At 42.4% G+C, this 21,401-nt stretch overlaps 1 protein-coding gene across 2 annotated transcripts in view; it reads right to left on the bottom strand.

Moving 5' to 3' along the window:
- The window catches only part of ULK4 (unc-51 like kinase 4), a 328,855-nt gene that overhangs the window by 176,160 nt on the left and 131,294 nt on the right, over positions 1–21,401 (bottom strand). For both annotated transcript variants that reach the window (XM_058678919.1, XM_058678920.1), the window contains exon 30: positions 14,215–14,263. In XM_058678919.1, coding sequence (XP_058534902.1) covers positions 14,215–14,263 — 49 coding nt within the window. The remainder of the gene's footprint in view (positions 1–14,214; positions 14,264–21,401) is intronic.

Genomic DNA, 21,401 nt, shown 5'->3' with positions numbered 1-21,401 from the left:
GATGATGTCAGCACTTGGGGACTGAACCAATCAACAAGTTTGTGTTCCTTCTCTCTCTCTGTCTCTTCCTACCTCACTCTGTGTGTGTCTCTTCCTACCTCTATCTCTGAATGTATCTCTATGCCTCTACCTTTCATTAAAAAAATTTTAAATAAATCCTAAAAAATTGAAGTCCCTGGAAACAGGTACAACATACAGAAACATATAGTATGCAGCAAGCTCAATTGTAAGCAAGTTTTCAGTTGTAAATACCCACACTGAGGGCAGGGAGAAAGACAAGGCAATCAACCTGGTGGTTAAACTATGTCTCACATCAAAGCATCTTTAGTTCAATTCTCGGCCCAGGCTCCTGACCTGCGCCTCCTGCCAAGGCAGTCCCTAGGGGGCAGCACTGAGGCCTCAAGAAACTGGGTTCCCACCCTTGAAGTGGGAGACCAGAACTGAGTTCCTCACCCAGGCTTTGGCTCCACACCCAAACATGTCTACTGTGGGAACTTGGGAAGTGAGCAAACAGAAGGATGTGGGCTATCTTTTTTCTTCTTTTTCTGTTTCTTGCTCCCTCTCAAATGAATTTTTTAACTGGTTTTAAAAAACGTAAAGTAACCTCAGTTTATACCTTATGGAACTAGAAAACGTAAGAGATTCAAAATTAGAAGAAAATAATACAGAACAAAAATGTAAAAAATTAATAGAACTGATATTTTTAACACACAATCACAATGGCAAGCCTTCAACCACACTGACAAAAAGCAGAGAAGACCAAATAGGATTGTAAGTTAAAAAAAAATAACTGATAGCATAGAAATACAAAATATCATCAAAGACTACAAAAAACAATGAATCAATGATGTATAAATGAATTGGATAACCTAGAAAAATTGATGAATTTCTAGAAATGTAAAATCTACCAAGACTAAAATATGAGGAAATAAAAATCTATACATACAATTTAAAAATAAAGAAATTAAATAATTAATTTTTTTTGAAGTCCCCAACAATAAATATCCTAGGTTTTGAGGAATTCATTGGTGAGAGACTGGCTGAATGCATTTAAAAAAAAAAAAAAACCAAGACACTTCTAACTGCTGCTACTAAAAAACACAACTCACCAACAGAAACAAAGAAAAAAAGTGAAATGATGAGAAAACATACTCCATGCTGACAAAAAGCCAAAAAAAAAATAATAAAAAGAGGAGTAGCCATCCAATAGATTTTTGCCACAGAAACAGTTAAAATAGACAAAGAAGGTCCTTATGAAATGATTAAGGGAAAAATCCAATAGGAAGATGTGATTACAAGTAAATGTATATGCAACTAATGCCAGCACACCTGGATATTTAAAACAAATGTTAATGGATCTAAAGGGGGCTAGAGGTTCCAGTACAATAATAACTTCCATTTTCATCAATAAACAAACAAAAAAATCCACAAAGAAACAACAGAGCTAATCTACACCATGGACCAAATGTCTCCAATCAACGCCTATACAACATTTCAGAATAAAGTTGCAGAATATAAAAACCAACACACAAAAACCAGTAGCCTTTATATACATAGATAATGCCATGGTTGAGAAAGATCAAATTCAAATAACTTGGAATGAATCTAAGGAAGAACATGAAAGATCTCTGTGATGAAAATTACAAAACATTAAAGAAGTAGAAGTCACCCAAGACATGGAAATATCTTCTATGTTCATGAATTGGAAAAATTACTATCATCAAATGTCCAAACTACTTAAAGGAATTTACAGATTCAATGTGATCCCAATCAAAATACCAACAGCATTCTTCTCAGATCAAGAAAAAACAATGCTAAAATTCACGAAGTATCACAATAAAGTCTCGAGAGCTAAAGCAACCTTAAAAAACACAAAGCTAGAGATACCACAGAACCAGGGTTCTAGACATGCTGTAGTACAAGTAGCATCAGAACAGCCTGGTAGTGGCACAAAAATAGAAATGTAGACCAATGGAACAGAACAGAAATCCCAGAAATTAATCCACGCATCTACAAATAACTAACCTTTGACAGATGAGGTAAAACCAATCCCTGGAGAAAGGAAATCTGCTTAACACACAGTGCTGGGAAGACTGGAGGAGGTATGCATCCAGAAGTATAAAACAAGACTCCTATTTTAGACGGATCAAGGACATCAATCTATGATCTGATACATCAAATTACTAGAGGAAAACAAATGGGTATCTCTGGAAGATACTAGCATAACCAAAGATCCCAGGAGCACAAGCAATAATGCCAAGAGTAGACAAACATGATTACATCAGGCTAAGCTTCTGCACAGCAAAGGAAACGCTCAACAAACTGAAGAGTCAACCAACAGAAGAGCATCTGCAAAGCACGCAACTGATCAGGGATTACTACTTGAATTCTATAAGGTGCTCAAGAAACTCAACCACAACAAACAAGCAATCCAGTTAAGAAATGATAAAAGGACAACGAACAGGCTTTGTTCAAAAGTCAATAGACACATGAAAACATGCTAAGCATCACTAGCCATCAGGAGAATTTAAATCAAAACCAGAGGTTTTACCATGCCCCACTTGGAATGGCTATCATTCAAACATCAAAAAAATAAGTGCTGGTGAGAACACAGGTAAAACAGGTGCCCTAATCTGCTGCTAGTGGGACTGTAAACTACTACAATCATGGAACACCGTAGAGACTCCTCAGAAATCTGAAAATAGATTTACCCTATGACTAAGAAATTCACTCTGGGAATTTACTCAAAGGAAATTAAATAAGCATATGATAGGGATACCTATCCCCCAAGATAGGTATAATTCACAATTGGAAAGACATGGCAATGAACCCAAATGTCCGCCAGTTGATGACTGGATAAAGTAAATGTGGTACATACACACTATGGAAGAATATTCAGCCATAAAAAGAAAGAAATCCTGTCATTTTCAACAAAATGGATACAACTGGAAACCATTACATTTAGTAAAAGAAGCCATTCCCAAAAAAGACAAAATTCATTTCTTCCCTAATTTGTGGTAACTAATAAAGTATAAAAAAATGTAATGTATGTAAGCAAAACTGACAATTTTTTCAGAATATTTGTACTTAATTTCATCACTCGGCTCCATAGGCTCAGGCCTTCCCTTCCCACTTCCCCCTGATTCCGCCCACATTACAGTAGGATAGTCCATTACAGTAGGATAGTCCATTACAGTAGGATAGTCCATTACAGTAGGACTAACACAGTCCTAACTTCGTCATCCTGCTACTTAAGTGTATCCCGACATTGAGATTTGATTCCTGTTGGCAGCCCCTGTACATTCTCTTTGGGGAACAATGGCTTTTCTGCTTACCACTTGCTGAATTCCTAATTCAGTGGAGGATTAAACTTGCAACTACAAAATAAACACTAATTAAAAAACAGGAAGAGGACAAGAGAGCAGGGTAGAAATATCTTTAAGCTCTCAAATCTGTATGTATGTACTACATTAAATTTGCGCAACATATATAATTTTCTAGAAAAAAGGGAATCAGAAAGGACTAAGTAAAACTTTGCAGTTGATAAACATTATAGTAGGAAATTGTTAAGAACAATATGCAAGTAAAATTGTAGGACATAAAATCACAACTTAAAATTTACTTGCTTTTCTATGAACTAGGAGACAAATTTAAAAAGCAGTCCTACTTCTAATCACAGCCAAAAATCAAGAATGCAGGTACAAAGGTAAACAGAAAAGGATGTAATGAGTTTACCCATGTGTGTACGCAGAGGCGAGGATGGGTATATAAAAAACAAAGATATGAATCAAATATTACAACCTGAATGTTTCATAACAGCAAGAAAGTTCAGGGAGCTGCTTGAAACATCCATCACTGGAGATTTACTACATAAATTATGCTCTAATATAATGAAACAGTGTGCGGTCATTCAACAGAATAGAGAACACACGGGCATCTACACACGTGTTCACAGAAACATGTCTTCCAGAGACATTCTAAAGACAAATGCAATACTGAATATTTAGTATAGGCCCCTTTCTGATAAAAGGTGAGGCAGACATGATACATACATGGGAAACACTGAGAACATTATCAAGTGTTTTGTCATGAAAGAAGACCTTCATGTGGTAATATTAGACATTTTTGTAATGTTTAACAAATATTTGCTTTCAGGTACCAAAAAAAGATAAACTTTAAAAAAAATCTGCATTAATAGCTTAATCCTCAGTAGTTCCACATCACAGTTTTTCTCCGATTTGGTCCCTCTAATAAATTCACAATGCAATTTCACTTGCTAGAGTTTTTTCAAACAGCCCTGTTTCTTCCATCAATCTGTAAACGGATTTAACGCATCAGATTCCTTGGCTCAATCTGAAAATCCTTTATGGTTCCAGATAAGTGTATAAATTCTGCTATTTCTTGCTTATCCAGGAAAACAATGCAAAGAATATCAAAAGTAAATGCTAATAGATGTTCGCTGGTTTATAGAATCAAAGCTGGGAGCTTTCTGACATTTCTACTTTCTGAAAATGCAAGTGTTCTCAGTCATTTTGTTTATGAATAACTTTTTGGGCTTTTCCATTACTGAAGAATTCCCAGAAAAAAAAATATCACGTCCAATATGTACCTATTAAGAATGAGTCCAGGGCTCAGCAGCATGGCCTAGTGGCTAAGGTCCTCGCCTTGATCCCATGTGGCCGCTGGTTCTAATCCCGGCAGCTCCACTTCCTCTCTATCTCTCCTCCTCTCAGTATATCTGACTTTGTAATAAAAATAAAATAAATCTTTAAAAAAAAATGAGTCCATACACTAAGATCAGATCTAAATGGATAACAGATCTAAACCTACATCCAGAAACCTTCAAACTTTTGGAAGAAAATGTTGGAAACACACTGCAACACTTAGGGGTAGGCCCTCACTTCCTAAAAAACACTCCAAAAGCAGTAGAAATCGAGACCAAAATAAACAATTGGGACCTCATCAAACTAAGAAGCTTCTGTACAGCTAGAGAAACAATCAACAAAGTAAAAAGGCAACCCACAGAATGGGAGAAGATCTTCACACACGACATAGGTGATAGAGGGCTAATCTCCAGAATATACAAAGAGCTACAAAACAACCAAAATGTCAAAACAAACAAGCCACTCAAGAAATGGGCACAGGAAATGAGCAAACACTTCACAAAGGAACAAACCCAAATGGCAAATAAACATATGAAAAAATGCTCAAGTTCCCTGGCAATAAGGGAAATCCAAATTAAAACATCAATGAGGTACCACCTAACGCCAGTAAGACTGGCCCACATGAATAAAAGCACCAACAACACTTGTTGGCGAGGTTGCGGGGAAAACGGAACCCTACTCCATTGCTGGTGGGGCTGCAGGCTGGTACAGCCTCTATGGAAATCAGTATGGAGAATATTCAAACAACTCAAAATCAACATACCGTATGATCCAGCAATAGCATTCCTAGGAATATATCCAGAACAATTGTTTTATGAGAAACCAACATGCACTCCTATGTTCATAGCAGCACAATCAGTAATTGCAAAAACATGGAAGCAACCAAAATGCCCATAAACAGAGGATTGGATAAGAAAGCTATGGTTCATCTACTCCGTGGAATACTACTCAGCTATTAAAAAAAAACAAAATGCAGTTCTTTGTGGCCAAATGGGCCAAACTGGAAACCATAATGCTAAGGGAAATGAGCCAATCCCAAAAGGTTAAATACCACATGTTTGCCTTAATTTAAGATGATATGATGTTATGTATAACATGTTATGTTATGAATGTTATATGTTGTGTATAAACTAAAATTGAAATGTAAGTGAGGTGGTCACAGAAGGTGGCTAGGAACTCGCATTTACTTTTAACATATTGGTTACTCATTACTATGTCAATTAATTCCATAATGATGTAAATTTTTGCTGATGGTATGTTGGAGCTTTTAATTGACTGGGATGATACTCTGATGGCTCTGTCTTCAGACCAGAAAGGGTATACCTAAGAAGCCGTTGAACTTGACTGGACAATAAGATGCTGGACTCTATGTTTGGTATACGCTTGCAATGGGGGAATCTCAACTGAACTTGAGCTGTGGTTATGCAACAAGGTGGAGGAATCCACCATGGTGGGAGGGTTTGGGGAGGGGTGGGGAGAACCCAAGTACCGATGAAACTGTGTCACATAATACAATGTAATTAATGAATTAAAAATAATAAATAAAAAAAAATCACCTGCACTTCCCCTGGAAAAAAAAAAAAAAGAATGAGTAATCATTGATTTTTTTTCACTCGGTTCTTCTGGTAAATCTTCGCATTTGCCATGAGTCATTTTACTTTGCTCCATGAATCACAGCACTCTGAATATGCATGCTTTTAGAACACTATGACTGGGCAATGCTTTGTCACAGCAAACTTTTTTAATACAAGCCTTAAACTAATGTTGCTCCAAGGCCAACAAGTGGGCATTCTCAGATGGTCTAGATTGTTCCAGATGGTCCAGACGTCAAACAGCATCACCTACAACGGGTATTCAGCCAAGCTGGTTTTTGTGAACACATCACATCAAAGAACAATGGCCCTTCCTACTATTGCATCTTCTAATTCTTGGATCAGTGAGGTGTAAACAGCAAGAAACAAACCTAGACAATCCTACAATCTCAGAAAATAAGATCAGTCCACATCTATCAACCTCTCCCTGGTGCCTATAATTCCTGTTCTAAGGAGAAGGAAAAATTATTCACACTTTTCCTTCCAAGTGAAGATGAGAACTTAGAATACAACTCAAGACAGGAACAGTGATGGTAAAGTTCTAGATTTCCACTCCCCCAGGAGAAGCCACATGGCACACACTCCCGCCGCGTGCCCCGTGGTGTCCCAAGGGTACACTGAGTTAGTTCCATCTCAGCCTCTCTTTCTCCAATGAGTACAGTGTGGAGCTTTCAATCTTAATAAGCTCCAACTTCTTTCAAACCAAGTCAGCTGATTATATGGAAACTAGTTTGGCTACACCTCAAGTTTACTGATACATCGATTTTACATAGTTTAGCGCATTTACTCAGCTAATCTGGTGCCAGTGTCACTTGCTCAGTTACACTATCGGCAACTTCATTTCATTCAATCCAGTTACATCAACAGATCGCACTCAAGTATCAGGGAGTTGTTTTGGGAGAAAAAAAAATCTACCGAAAGTAGATCTGTGCAAATCCAATTTCATTTTCCCAAAGCAACTCACAGCAATACTTCAATGGTGGTGCCTCTGAGCACTGTGTAATGTGTGCATACAACAAGATTGCTTTACAGCTCCATTCTCAGTCCACAAAGGCCCTGAATGAGAGTAAACAAGTTCTCTCCTGCACCCAACAGGTATTCTTTGTGTAGATTACCAAGTATCTTCCTTCATCAAGTAGTTTGAAATTGTAGTCAAATATTACTTTCTGCCTTAGAAATGTGTGCCTACATGCATAGCAGAATCTTAACAGCATACTGCACACAAAGAGGCAAGAGTCTTACAATTATAAGCAACTTGCCATTCATATCAGCTGAGTTGCAGCAAGAGGGGAGAAAAGTGATTTTCAAGGCCTGATGGATACACAGGATAGGACACATTCCCGCTGTGTGATGTGGCTACCAGTCTATACTGCCCTGATGTTTCAGTGAATAAATCCTTGTGGTCCCAAAGATCCATGAAGAAACTCTTTTCTAGAGTCAACTTGAAAGATTTACTGAAGATTGCTTCAACTGTTATCTTCAAGAATTGTTAAAACAATGTAATTGTCAAGCTAGCGTATTGCTAATCCCTTCTTTATTGCCACTGAAACTGCTCTTCAATTGTTTGTTTTGCAGCAGGCTCATAAAATATCGTGACAGAGATATTTTGGCACATATTGGAAAATCTGCCATGAATAAAGATTTTTTTTTTCCCAATGAAACAGAGCTTGCCTGTATTACTCGGCACGAAAATGATGTACTGAACTAGGCCGAAATATAAACTACTAAAATAAAATGAAGAGAGATTAGAGTTACAGCCACGTTCAAAAGCCAATACATCCATATTTGCCTTTAAGACCTATTTCAAAGCATTTCTGTTCTAAGTGGCAAACAAAATGTTCTCCCTTCTGTGCAGCCAGCAATGCAGCGGTCATGAGCTGGACTCCTCCCATGCCTTCCGGATGCTGTATTTGCTAAACAAACCCAGGATGCCCTAGTGCTGTAGATCTGTGTTCCCTCCACGTGAGTTCAGTTTCATCCACGGATGCTCTGGCCCAACACAGTTGGCAGGCTGCCAATTGAGAATAAAGGGCTCTTCAGAGGAGTAGGCCCTGCCCTGGGGACAGAACCAGGCTCCTATGGCAGCCACCTCTTACAAGCAACCAGCCACCCAGCTTCCCCCTCTGCCAAGGTTAGCCGCATTCTGGTGCTCTCTAACTTGTATGTGATGCCAAAGCACTCTTGTACATTAGGTCAGACCTGACACTGGCTCTTCCAGGCTCCTTTCTCCACAGCCCCTGTGACTGGCCTCTAGAGTTAATGGAAGCTTTCAGGGATGCCCCAGAATCCAGCTTTGGCCTTTTTCAGTCCACTGGTGACAGAAGCAGCATGGGCTCTTCAGCTGACTGTACACGCCTGGGACTCAAAGCCTGAAACCCCTGGTGATCGACCTCCCTGCACACTGCATGTGCCTCCTGTAGCCAACACTGCTGAAAGACTGTTTTCTTGACTAGAAGATACTTTATGATACTGAAAAAGTGTCAATTATCTGCAAAGACAAACAATGAAACAGCCATAGTGTAAAGCCCTTACAGCGGTTTGCTCCAAGCTACCCTTTTCACTCTCACTACCTATCATTTCTCCCTCTTCTCTGCTTCATGTACTTAGGCTCATTTATGCATTCACTACTCCCTGGCCCGGCCTAGCCTTATCCTCCTCCAAGTTGAGCCACAAGTTAAGACCAACTGCCCACCCTGCCTCACTGTGCCCCAGCAGAGTGCATCCCTCTCTCCTCTGGGGGCCACAGCTTCCTACATCTGCACCTGTAACAGCCCTTACTGCATTCCTAACCTATTGTCTGCTTGCTAAACACTCTCCCATCAACGTCAAGTCCAAGGAACTGCCCATTACCAGCCACCCAGGAAGGGGCACTGCGTCTCCTGAGCAGAAATTTAGGACTGCAAATTGCTTTTAAACATGATTTTGAAAAGACTGTTTTCAGTCAGCTATTTATTTAGCCAACTTGAATTCATACTTGGAGCTCTCGGTCTACTCCAGAAACATCTGTTCATCCTAGGATTTCTGCACAGTTATTTCATACAACTAGGAAATGAGTTCTGAACTCTGGTCCCCTCACTGTCACTTGCCTCTGGGCCTACAGAGGCAAAAAACAGAAGCTCCAGCACTCCCTGGCAGTGTCAGAAGACACTGGGTTACTTTCTTAATGAACCAGCATCCAGGAAAAGACGCACCTGCTGGTAAACACACAACAGAGGAAGAACTCCAGAAATCAGCGACACAGACTCTGTGCAGGCACTAAGCACATCAACACGCGCTGGAAAACAAGTTTGGGCTGAGAAGAAAGCAAGCCAGCCATCAAGAGGTCCTGGTGGCCCACTGCCTGAACGATTCAAAGGCTGGGTTTTTTTTGTTTGTTTGTTTGTTTTGATGGTTGGCTAGGAGGCATAAGTAGTTAACCAAGCTTGCAGGCTCTCAATCTTCTCTTATGGCAGTCCACAGCTGCTAGACATCACTTGCAGCCGTATATGCAGGAATGTGTGTTGCGCTTCCTTGAATCCAGGACTCCCTCAGTTTCAACATTCATCAGCATTTTATCAAGCACTGAGGAAGAAAAACACTGGCCAACTCAACTTTCTATTGAATTAAAATTTTCATTTTCCTTTCATATACTTATTCAGATAGATTTTGATAACCCATCACTCTTAGCCATTTTTTTAATTAATTATTTTGCATTATGTGACAGTTTCATAGGCTCTGGGAATCCCCCCACCCCTCCCCACTCCCCTCCCCCCTGGTGGATTCCTCCACCTTGATGCAGTATTACAGTTCAAATTCAATCAAGATTCTTTCCTTGTAAATGTATACCAAGCATAGAGTCCAGCTACTTATTGTCCAGATGGGTTGAACAGTTTCTTGGGGAGAGCATTTCTGGTCTGAAGTCTCTTAGCCATTTTTTAAAAAGCAAAATAGGACCCAGCAGAGTAGCCTAGCGGCTAAAGTCCTTGCCTCACACATGCCAGGATCTCATATGGGCGCTGGTTCTAATCCCAGTGGCCCCGCTTCCCATCTAGTTCCCTGCTTGTGGCCAGGGAAAGCAGTGGAGGATGACCCAAAGCCTTGGGACCCTGTACCCGCGTGGGAAACCTGGAAGAGGATCCTGGCTCCTGGCTTTGGATTGGCTCAGCTCAGGCCATTGTGGCCACTTGGGGAGTGACTCAGTAGACGGAGGATCTTCCACACTGTATATCTGACTGTCCAATAAAAATAAATCTTTTTTTAAAAAGTGAAATAAAGATAAAATATATTGGTTATAATCTGACAGGAAAGAGCTGGCATGGATTGGCTCATGCCTTGCTGGGTGGGACACAAAGATTAGTCACTCCTCACCATGGTGTTGAGGATTTTCCTGCACACCCCCCCCCCAAAAAAAAAAAATGTTCTGCACATTAAATGTCGACAAATATCTTGTTAGAGTTACAAGCCAGTCTAGATCATCCCAAAATCTGCCAAGATCAACAAAATTATACTTCAACACAACAAATGGCTAAATACTAAAATGAAATAGACATGAGACAGCTGAATGGTACCCTATAGCCTTTTCAAGGTATATAGCAGCCGGTTTGGTCCTGTATACAAACTAAAATTGAGATGTCAATGAGCTAATCATAGGTTGTGGTTAGGACTTGTTTTTTGTTATTTTGTTCTTTGTTTTTTGGGTTTTTTTGTTGTTGTTGTTGTTTTTTTTTAACATACTGGTTACTCAAAACTATGTCAATTCCATAATATTGCAAATTGCTGTTGATGTTATATTGGGACTCTTAATTGACTGTGATGATATTATACCAGCTCTGACTTCGGACCAGAAATGGTCTCCCCAAGAAACTGCTCAACCCATCTGGACAATAAGTAGCTGGACTCCATGCTTAATATATGTTTGCAAGGAAAGAATCTTGATTGAATTTGAACTGTAATGCTGCATCAAGGTGGAGGAATCCAGGGGGGAGGGGAGAGGGAGGGGGATTCCCAAAGCCTATGAAACTGTCACATAATGCTAAATATTAGTTAAAAAAAAAAAAAGTCAATAGGGAAAAATGTCAATAAAGTAGACTTCTACCATAGAAAAAATATATATATATTGGTTATAGTAATGGCAACCAGGTCACTGGCTGAGAGTAAAATACATTTGGAAAACATCTCAATTTCAGAAATGTAAAAATCTGAAAAAGTAATGCCCATCACAGAATCAATAAAATAATGTATTACGGCTAGCTTGGTGACAACAAGCCTAAACGGACAAGGTAACAGCTCACAGGATAACCACGGTGATGTTAAATGTTAAAATGTATTCATATGGAGAAAAAAAGTTGAGATTATTCAACTCAAGAAAAACAAAAGTAGAATAAGATGTCAATAATGCCTTTAAGGACAGCAAAGCCTTGTCCTTAAAGCAGTGACTTCCAACGTTCTTTGTGTTTTAGCAGCAAAACCCGCTATAACATAATCTCCTAGAATAAACCTGAGAACAGAGCTATTCTCGTTAGACACGAGCTATCACCCCAGACATGCCTGGAAGCTGAGACACTCAGGACAGGCTAACGTCTAGAATGGGGAGCAGATACCACCTTCCACCAAATCCACAACTCATGACAAGGGTTTAAAGGTTGCCATCAATCAACAAAGCATTTATTAACTTGTGTAAAATAAGAAACACTTTCCTTTAAACATTCACTTAATTGAAATGGAGGGTGGGAGACTAAAGGACAGAGGGAGAGGGATCTCCCAACTGTTAATTCACTTCCCTCAGATCACTCCAATAGCCAGAGCTGGGCCAGGTCAAAGGCAGGAAGCAGGAGCTGCATCCGAATCGCCCACGTGAGGGGCAGGGACTGAAATACTTGGATCATCATCTGCTGCCTCCCAAGTGCGTTAATGTGGGGTTGAACCGTGAGTGTGGAGTAGCTGGGACTTGAGCCAACACTTCCATATGGGATGGAGTCATCTCAAGCCATGTCTCTTAACACCTGCTGCACCACAACACTGCCAGGAAGCCCATTCTTTAGTGTACGGACATCAATCAGGTAGAGCAGGGTTTGCTAACTACAGAGAAGGGACTTTCTAACACAGCCCTTCAGATGAAAGCTTTTGCTCCCTTTTAAGCAGCCTAAGAACATTTTAGCAATCACAAAAGGAGCATTTTAACAGGTTAGAAGCCCCCTCCTGCCACAATAAGAGCGAAAAGTACATCCACCTATTATGGCCCATTCTAAGTCCACAGAACATGTCTAATAGCAGTCAGTTTTCAAGCGCATGTCACAAGTGGCTGACTTTGGATGGCTTTGATTCTGGCCTTCTGTCCAACCCTGTGGTCAATATTAGCAAGCTGCTGGGCCCATTGTCCCCCTGCCCCAAAAAATCAACTTCCCAACCAACAAATAAGGAAAGTGCATCCAATGAAGGTGAGGGTGGGAGGCATGCGCATCAGCTGGCAGAACTGAATATTCCTCGCAATATACCTTTTGATCCACCAATGCATGAGTCCAGGGCTATGAGTGGAACGTGACCTGCAACATGCAGGTGTCTCCAATGTGAGCGCATATGAAGAGCCGACCGGGCTGTGAGTGTTCCTTTCACTGTGTATAGGAGGCTTCTGAAGCTAGCCCACTCTCCCGCCCGTCTGCTTTCTGTCATGTGAGGTTACAGCAAGAAAGTTTCCAGCAGGCACCAGACACCTAGGCTCCCATCTTGCACTTGTCAGTCCCTTCAACTCTAAGAAATCTCTTTGCTTTGTAAACTAGCCAGTGTATGATGTCCTCCTTGTGAAACAACAGATGGAGTAAGAAACTCGGCAAACCCAACCAGCTCTCCTGAAAATGCAAAAATGAGGGCAGATCCTCTACAGACTGATACTCTGAGCCAATTAAGGCGAATGTAGCATCAGGAGGGTTACTAGGATACCACGGCTAAAGCTCCACTGGGGACCATGGCAGGGAGGGACAAGAAGAGCTGGGAGGTGTCCCCTCACTGTTCTCCACGCAGTGAGCTATGCGCATCAAGGCCTCAGCAGACGAGGCTAACACATGCCAATATGGCAGAATCCTTCCAAGCATCAAGTCTCCATCTCAGCCTCATATCTGCATTCATTGTAGAGAGGATTAATCAGAGTAGAAGAGTCAACTCCACTTCCCATTTTATCCTCATAGAAGCCACAGATGAAAGATTGAACAGATGATTTTCAAGTAATTTGTATTTTATGGACCAACAGAGAAAAGTTCTGGAAAAGAAAACTTCCTGACCGCCAGGTGAAACCTGCTGATCTGGTACCCTGGGATTAGGGGTCAAAGGACTTTCTCTGGGACATTGGAAAATTCCTCCTGCAGCGTAGAAACCGTCAGTCAGCCTTCCTGCCACAATCAAGCTCGCGTTATCTATTCCTTCCTTTCTACATTTTGGATTAACATGCAATACTTGGGGCCCGGCGGCATGGCCTAGTGGCTAAAGTCCTCGCCTTGAAAGCCCCGGGATCCCATATGGGCGCCGGTTCTAATCCCAGCAGCTCCACTTCCCATCCAGCTCCCTGCTTGTGGCCTGGGAAAGCGGTCGAGGACGGCCCAATGCATTGGGACCCTGCACCCGCATGGGAGACCCGGAAGAGGTTCCAGGTTCCCGGCATCAGATTGGCGCGCACCGGCAATTGCGGCTCACTTGGGGAGTGAATCATTGGACGGAAGATCTTCCTATCTGTCTCTCCTCCTCTTTGTATATCTGACTTTGTAATAAAATAAATAAATCTTAAAAAAAAAACATGCAATACTTGCACATTTTGAAAAAGCTATCCTCTCTGTTAGAAAATATTCTCAAAGAAAGAAAACCCAGAGGAGGTCTGGCAGAGGAGGGTGGATCATCAAACAGGGTTCCTGAGTACCCCTTGCCACACAGGGGTGCTGAGGTCAGGAGTGGGTCCTTTCCCCTTGATTCCAAATGTACATTCACTTTCTTACCAGACACACTTCGAAAACGAGTGGGATCAGCTTGCTTTCTTCTATAAGTCTGTTTAAAAAAAAAAGATAAGCTTGCATTAGATAATTCCTATCAAAATTGCTACCCCGATACAGAGCACTACAGCTCCCATGTTTTATGGCTTTAAAAAAAAAGCTGGGACCAAGAAATAGCATGATTAAACACTCATCTTTAATACCCTGAACTACAGCTATTAGACACAAGAAATATGAGCCTTCTTTGCAAGTAACTGCTGGCTTAGCCTTATTGATCTGTAGCAAGTGAAATCTCAAATAGATTGATTTTTAAAGTGTGAATATTAATTAAAACTCACATTAGTACAAAGACTATCAAAATAGGTAATGCTAAATGAAGTAATGTAACCAACTCTTGGTGCACAGTTAAATTATAAGCATCCCACACTGTAATTTTTTACACATGCCTCATTAGCTGTCTTCCCAGCATTAATGAATTAGACTACAATGAATTTTAATGACCTTTAATATTTAAAAAATTGGACACCGATCACCCAGTTGACTCTAGGCACTTTCCCTCATCCAATCTGGTTATGAACTGTGATCAATTTTTAAAGAATTATGGTTTTTTTCATGCAGTTTAACAGAAAATAGTTTTGGTAAAACCTGAACCATTCTATTATTTGGAAGAATACTTTAACCTCTAATCAGTCCTTTTGCCCATGGTTCAGCTGGACAGTGATGTATCTACTTGGGCGCCACAGACCACATAGTCTCTAGAGCAATGACTCATCTCCACCACCACGATGGAAAAGCAGCCACTGAAAGTGATCAGCAGACAGGGACTGTGCTGTCACAAAACTTTCTTCATCCAAATGAGGCAGCAGGGTCTAGTTAGGGCACAAGTTGTTTGCTGACAACACATTTATTCTGGTTATCTTTGGCTGTATCCTCCGATCTTGGTGGCATAAGCCAGTTTCATGACTCTTGTGGATTCTGTGGACCATGATCTTGGGCTGGGCCCAAAGGGAATGATGTTGGATCCAGGATGTGCAAAGCCTGTACAGGGAAGGGACAATGACTGGGGGAGACTTCCTGATCAAAGGCTTCCTCGTGCCCATGCCCGGTACCCGAGCTGCAATGACTCAAGGGAGACCTGGTTAACTACTGATGAGAGAGCACCTACTGTTGACCTTTCCTTACATCCCTGTGGCTTGGCCATTCACAGCATGACATCTGGGTGCCAAGAAGGAACATTCCGAGAGACTACGAAAGATGCTATGCACCTGGTCCAGTCTTGCCTTGGCAGTTACACCGCATCACGTCCACTGTGTTCCAAGTGTGTACAAGCCAGTCACAGAGGCAGCCCAGAGTAAGAGGCACACAGACCGTCTCTTGATGGCCAAGGGGCATAGTTGCACTACAGAAAAGGATGTGGGGTGGCAATCAATTTTGCAGCTGCCTTGGGAAAACATGACCTCTTTCACAGAATGTGTCTGCAACAAAGGGGGATGTTCTTCGTCTTTGCCACAGACAGACAGCACCAATCCAGAGCATCAGAGAGCTGCTAACAGGCCTTGTGTTCACTTTTCTAACACTGTGTAACAAAGGACTACAAATGTGATGGTTCAGAGCAAAACCCATAAACTAGCTCCATCTTCAGGAAGAAATCTAGCCCAGCAAGGAGCTGGCTGTCAGATGGGAGAAGGTCTAGTCCGGTGTTGCGGGGCCCAGGGAGCCCATTTCCCACTCACTGCAGGCAGAAGCCAGTTATTTGAAGTTGCAGGACTCAAGTCGGTATCTGCCGGCCAGCTGTCACCTGGAGTCCTTCTCAAGGCATAGAGACTACTACATTCCTTGTTTGCCACATGGTCCCTTCCATCTCCAAAACCAGCAAGGGAGGTGTTCCTCCCTGCCAAGCCCTTCACAAGCACCTGATCTCTTGTACTCTCAAGCTCTAGATCTAAGGGACTCAAGCAGTTGCTGTGGGCCCTCGGCTCCAACTGCAGTATCCCTTTGCAAACAGCACTAACTTGGTATTTAATGGAGTAACTGAGGGAGGCATGTACACATCTGGGGCCAGCAATCGTGGAGGCCATCTTGGAAGCTCTGACTTCGTCAAGCTTGAACTTGTCAACCACCTCAAGCCCACTTTTCCCCCACCCTCCATTTTAAGAAACAATACCTCACTGACTCCCCAAATTATGCTGCTTCTGATCAACTTGTCCACAAGCCTGATGTGAAAGCCAGACTCCGTTCAGCTTTTCAACAACACCAACTGGGGATTTCATATTTCACATTTGTTCCATAGTCGACTGAGACCTCGACCACAAAGCTGTTTTGTTTACATAATTTGCCACTCTAGTGGACCAATGACAGTCTTTTAAAATTAAAACTCTCAAGCCTCAAACTGAATTTCAAGTGATGGGATTGGTGAATCAGCTTCAAAAAGAAACGGTTTCATAATGTTTAGTTATGAGATATTATTCCTACCCTGGAAGCAATAATAGTTGTGACATTTCTCCTTGAGACGTGTGTCCTTGCCTGTAATGCTTATTAATCTGCTTGCAGAGAACTGCAGAAGTCTCACCAATAAATAGTACACACATTTGAGGAGTTATTTTTCACACACACACACAGGCAGGATGGAAAATCCAGTGGCTTTAAGCAAGGATACATTTTAGATCTCATCTTTCTATACAGAGCTATGGAGTTCTATCAGGCAGGCATTCTAGTTCCCCGAGGAAGTAAACTATAAAATAACTTTAAGTAAGAAAGCTGGCTGCTTCATTTGCTATGGATGTCTCAAAATTAACTTGAAATTCGAAGCTGCACTAGAACGCGGCTCCAACGTACAACAACCTCCCCTTGCCTCAAATAGCAGGAAAAGGATGTGCTTTTTGGTCAAAATAGAAAGGTGATTTGAAATGAAAACAGAAGAATGTTCCATTCCACAAACAACTGTGCAAAAACACTTTTAGACCCGGTGCCTCGAAGGATGCCCCGACAAGCCCTGATAAATCACCCACATCTGTTGAATGAAACAAAGCTGGAGGAAGCTCCGTTTTCAGAAGGCATGGCAGTCAGATGAAAGAGCTGCAGTCAAGTGGAGCCCCAGGCAGCGGTGAGGACTCTGTAGAACACCTCCATTTCCTTCCAACTCAGACGGCGCAGTGTCCCTCAAAGTCTTGTTGCACTCAGACCTGTGTCTGTCCCCAGATGGTAACGGTGCACTTGCAAACCAAGCAGGGACTTTGAGCCCTCACTCCAACAGCCTGCCTGGGCTTTCTCTCCTGCCCAGGTGCTCTGCAGTCACTCAGCCCAGAAACTTTGCAGCTCTCTCAGACAATTCCTCCAAGCTTAGGCATTCTCTGCAAGGCATGCTTCTGTGTTCATCCTGTGGCAATATACGCTCAACACAGGTGCCAGCCATGCTCATCCCTGCACCAGAGTGGGGAAGGAATGGAACAGAAAGAAGCTGCACCAGTAGGCTAAAGGATTGGCGCAGACACAGACCAAAGTCACGGCCCTGAGAGGGCCACCAGATGGCACCTCTGGCAGCAGCTCTTTCTTGCTACAGGTATGAACCCCACAATAAAAAAGAACAACTGCTCAGAGATTAGGATATGTTTTTCAATTCTATCCAAATTTATGAGACTAATTATTTTCTCATTTTAAAGATGCATTTATTTATTTGAAAGGCACAGTGACAGAGAGGGAGTGAGAGACCAGAGGCAGAGATCTCCCACTGGTCTACTTTCCAAATGGCTCCAACAGCCAGTCTGGGTCAAGCTGAAGCCAGGGACCAGGAGCTCCACTTGCTCTCCCACATAGGTGGCAGAGACCTCTCTGCTGCTTCCCAAGATAAACAAGCAGGAAGCTGGGATGGAAGTAGAGTACCTGGGACTTGAGCATGTGCTCCTACATTAGATGTTAGTGTTGCAGGCTGCAGCTTAACATGCCGCGCTTCCACAGTGCCCTCAAACCTGCTTATTTTCTAATAGTTCTTTCTTTGTCCTGTTAATTAATGAAATGCAAGAGCTGTTTTTGATGCTCTTTCTCTCCCACTTCCTCAATGAACTTTTGTTTAATGTCTACTATGTGCCAGGCAGAGTTGAGTGAGAGCTGCATCAGGTATTCTAAGTGTTGCAATACAGAAAGATCTAGAAAGGGTATAGATGGATCCTAGTAAAGGATTCAAACAGCAAGCACATATGACCACTGTAGCAGACCTCAGATTGCATAAGCAATGTGGTGACCACATTCATTATGCGTGCTAACTCAGTGAATTCATGGCTACAATTCCTCCCCAAGAAATTTAAAAGAGAGAGCATGAGAGCGCCAAACTTTGTGAGCTACCCAATACTTCATTACTTCAGATGAGAGATACGGGCACAAAGAAGCAAACAGGTTCAAGAGCAAATAGAAGGACTGATATATAAACCCAAGCAGCTCAGAGCTGCATCCTCCACACAGGTGATGCCTGAGCTGCAGCAGGAGCCCGGGCTATTGACAAAGCATGGAGGAGGAAGTGGGAAGCAAAGGTAGTTAGTTGTAAAGTGTCCTGGTGTGGGACCAACGCCATGGTATAATCAGCTAAGCCTCTGTCTGTGGCACTGGCATCCCATACATGCACCATTTCATGTCCTGGCTGCTCCACTTCCGATACAGCTGCCTGCTGATGTCCTAGGAAAGCAGCTCAGGAAGGCTCAGGGCCTTGGGTCCTTACATTCACACGGGAGACACAGAAGAAGATTCTGGCTCCTGGCTTCAGATCAGCTCAGCTTCAGCCATTGTGGCCATTTCGGGAGTGAATAAGCAGATGGGAAATAACTATCTCTGTCTCTCCTCCTCTTTCTGTAACTCTGTCTTTCAAACAAAAAATATGTAAATCTTTAAAAAAAAAAAAGGAACAAAAGAAGTGTCCTGGCAAAGCGAACTGCATGACGAAAGACAAAAAACAGGATGGCTCACTGGGGCAGATTAAAGGAAAGGGAAAACTATCCCGTTACCGAGAGAGAAGTCTAAGGAATACACCAGCCAGAGCATCAGAGGTCTTAGCAGCCACACTGAGGATCTGTAACTCCACGCTTCAGGTCGGGGTTGGCGAGCCACCGCCTGCACACCACACCCTGCCAGCTGCCTGCATTTACCACCTGTATGGTCCAAAAGCTGACAACAGTCACCAGGTATTTAAAAGACTGAAGAAAAGCAAAAGACTATTTCGTCATGTAGGGAAATTGCATGACATTCAAAATTCCTCTTCATAGATACAGCCACACTCTTTTATAAATTGTCTTTGGCAGCTTTTATACGAAAATAGCAGGCCTCAGGGTAGCTGGGTCCTTAGGCCTGCAATGCCTATCTGCCCTTCGGCTGAAGAAAACTTCTGGCTGAGCTCAGGGGAGGACCAGGCAAAGTGATGGCATTATCAACATGGTAGTTTTACAGGATTTTTTACCCTACAAAGAGAACAAAGCAGAAGCAAAACGGACTGGGAACTGGAAGATTAAACATCCAACTGTGACTACTCACAAGGTAAGAGGGGATGAGATGGATAAATGATGAGATGGGTAAGTATCTACACGGCTGATAGTCCCTGAGATGCAGGAGACAGAAGTGATGGGGGCGGCGGGGGTGAAAGCAGGCCAGAGCCCAGGCCTGACAACCTTTCCTATTGGAATCCTCTGGGCCCTGATGCACTATGCTTGGGGCTTTGCCTTCTACTTAATCCCTACCGTGAGGTAGGAATACATAGCCTTACTGTTCAGAGCGAGAAGACGAGCACAGTTCCTCCACGGTGACCCAGCTCACAGATATGAGAGTCTGCACCCTTTACGGTTCTAAGCTACTGTCCTAACACAAGAGACAGAGGAGAGAAGCACATTTGGACAGTAAGATGGATTTAATTGGAAAGAAGCACAAGGCGATGGCTAGCATTAGAATCCAGAGGTTTCCCAACACTTAGTGGCTGATGGGTGTCACGTCAAACGTGGTAGGTAGGAAGAATACTTGGCGGTGGGGGTAGAACAGGAAAGTGTCCAAAAAACTCAGATTTTAAATTCAGTGGCAACCCCTACACATTACACTTCCATTATATTCACATCTGCAGTATCCTCAGGCTCATTTCAGGAGCTATTTCCTATGATACCAAGAGACAGAGCTAGAGAATAATGATATTCAACTTCAAAGCGCAGACCGAGTGCTACCATGCTATGATTACCTGTTGATGGTTTGTGTACTATCAGTCCAGAGAACATTTCCTAAGGAAAACCAGCCTATATGTGCAGGTGCATGCTCAACAAACTATTTTGTCCTGATTATAAAGTTATCTCAAAATTACAATTCATGTGACTGGGCCCGGCGGCGTGGCCTAGAGGCTAAAGTCCTCGCCTTGAAAGCCCCGGGATCCCATATGGGCACCGGTTCTAATCCCAACAGCTCCACTTCCCATCCAGCTCCCTGTTTGTGGCCTGGGAAAGCAGTTGAGAGGACGGCCCAGAGCTTTGGGACCCTGTGCCCGCGTGGGAGACCCGGAAGAGGTTCCTGGTTCCCGGCATCGGATCGGCACGCACCAGCCCATTGTGGCTCACTTGGGGAGTGAGTCATTGGACGGAAGATCTTCCTCTCTGTCTCTCTTCCTCTGTGTATATCTGGCTGTAATAAAATGAATAAATCTTTAAAAAAAAAACAATTCAATGTGACTATGTGCCTATATATATAGGTTCATTCAGATTGGTGTCAATGACAGGATTTCCTGTGTTTATGGCTGAATAATATCCCATAGTAGATATGTGCCACCTTTTCTGTATCCATCAGCAGGCAAGACATGTAGGTGGCTTCCATATTTGGCTATTGTGAACAATGCTGCAATGAGCATGGGAGCTCAGGTATCAATTCCTAGTGTAAGAGTTGATGGGTTATACAGTGGTATCTGGTGGATTCTACTTGTAGCAATCTAAGTGACCCACAGTGGCTTACTAATTCACACTCACAATGTAACTTAACTTTCTTATTTCCATATCCTCTCCAACACTTGCTATTTTCCTTTTCCTTTTTTAATATTTATTATTATTTATTTGAAAGAGGGGGGAAAAAGAGAGACATACCCTACCTACTGGTTCATGACAAATCATGAAAATGGCCTTGGCTAAACCAAGCCAAAGCCAGGAGCCCGGAATTCATGCCAGGTCTCCAAGGTAAGTGGCAGGAAG

Source organism: Ochotona princeps, chromosome 21, assembly GCF_030435755.1.
Source record: "Ochotona princeps isolate mOchPri1 chromosome 21, mOchPri1.hap1, whole genome shotgun sequence".
Taxonomy (NCBI): domain Eukaryota; kingdom Metazoa; phylum Chordata; class Mammalia; order Lagomorpha; family Ochotonidae; genus Ochotona; species Ochotona princeps.
Note: the sequence above shows the minus strand (reverse complement) of the source record. Positions and strands in the feature narration are given on the sequence as shown.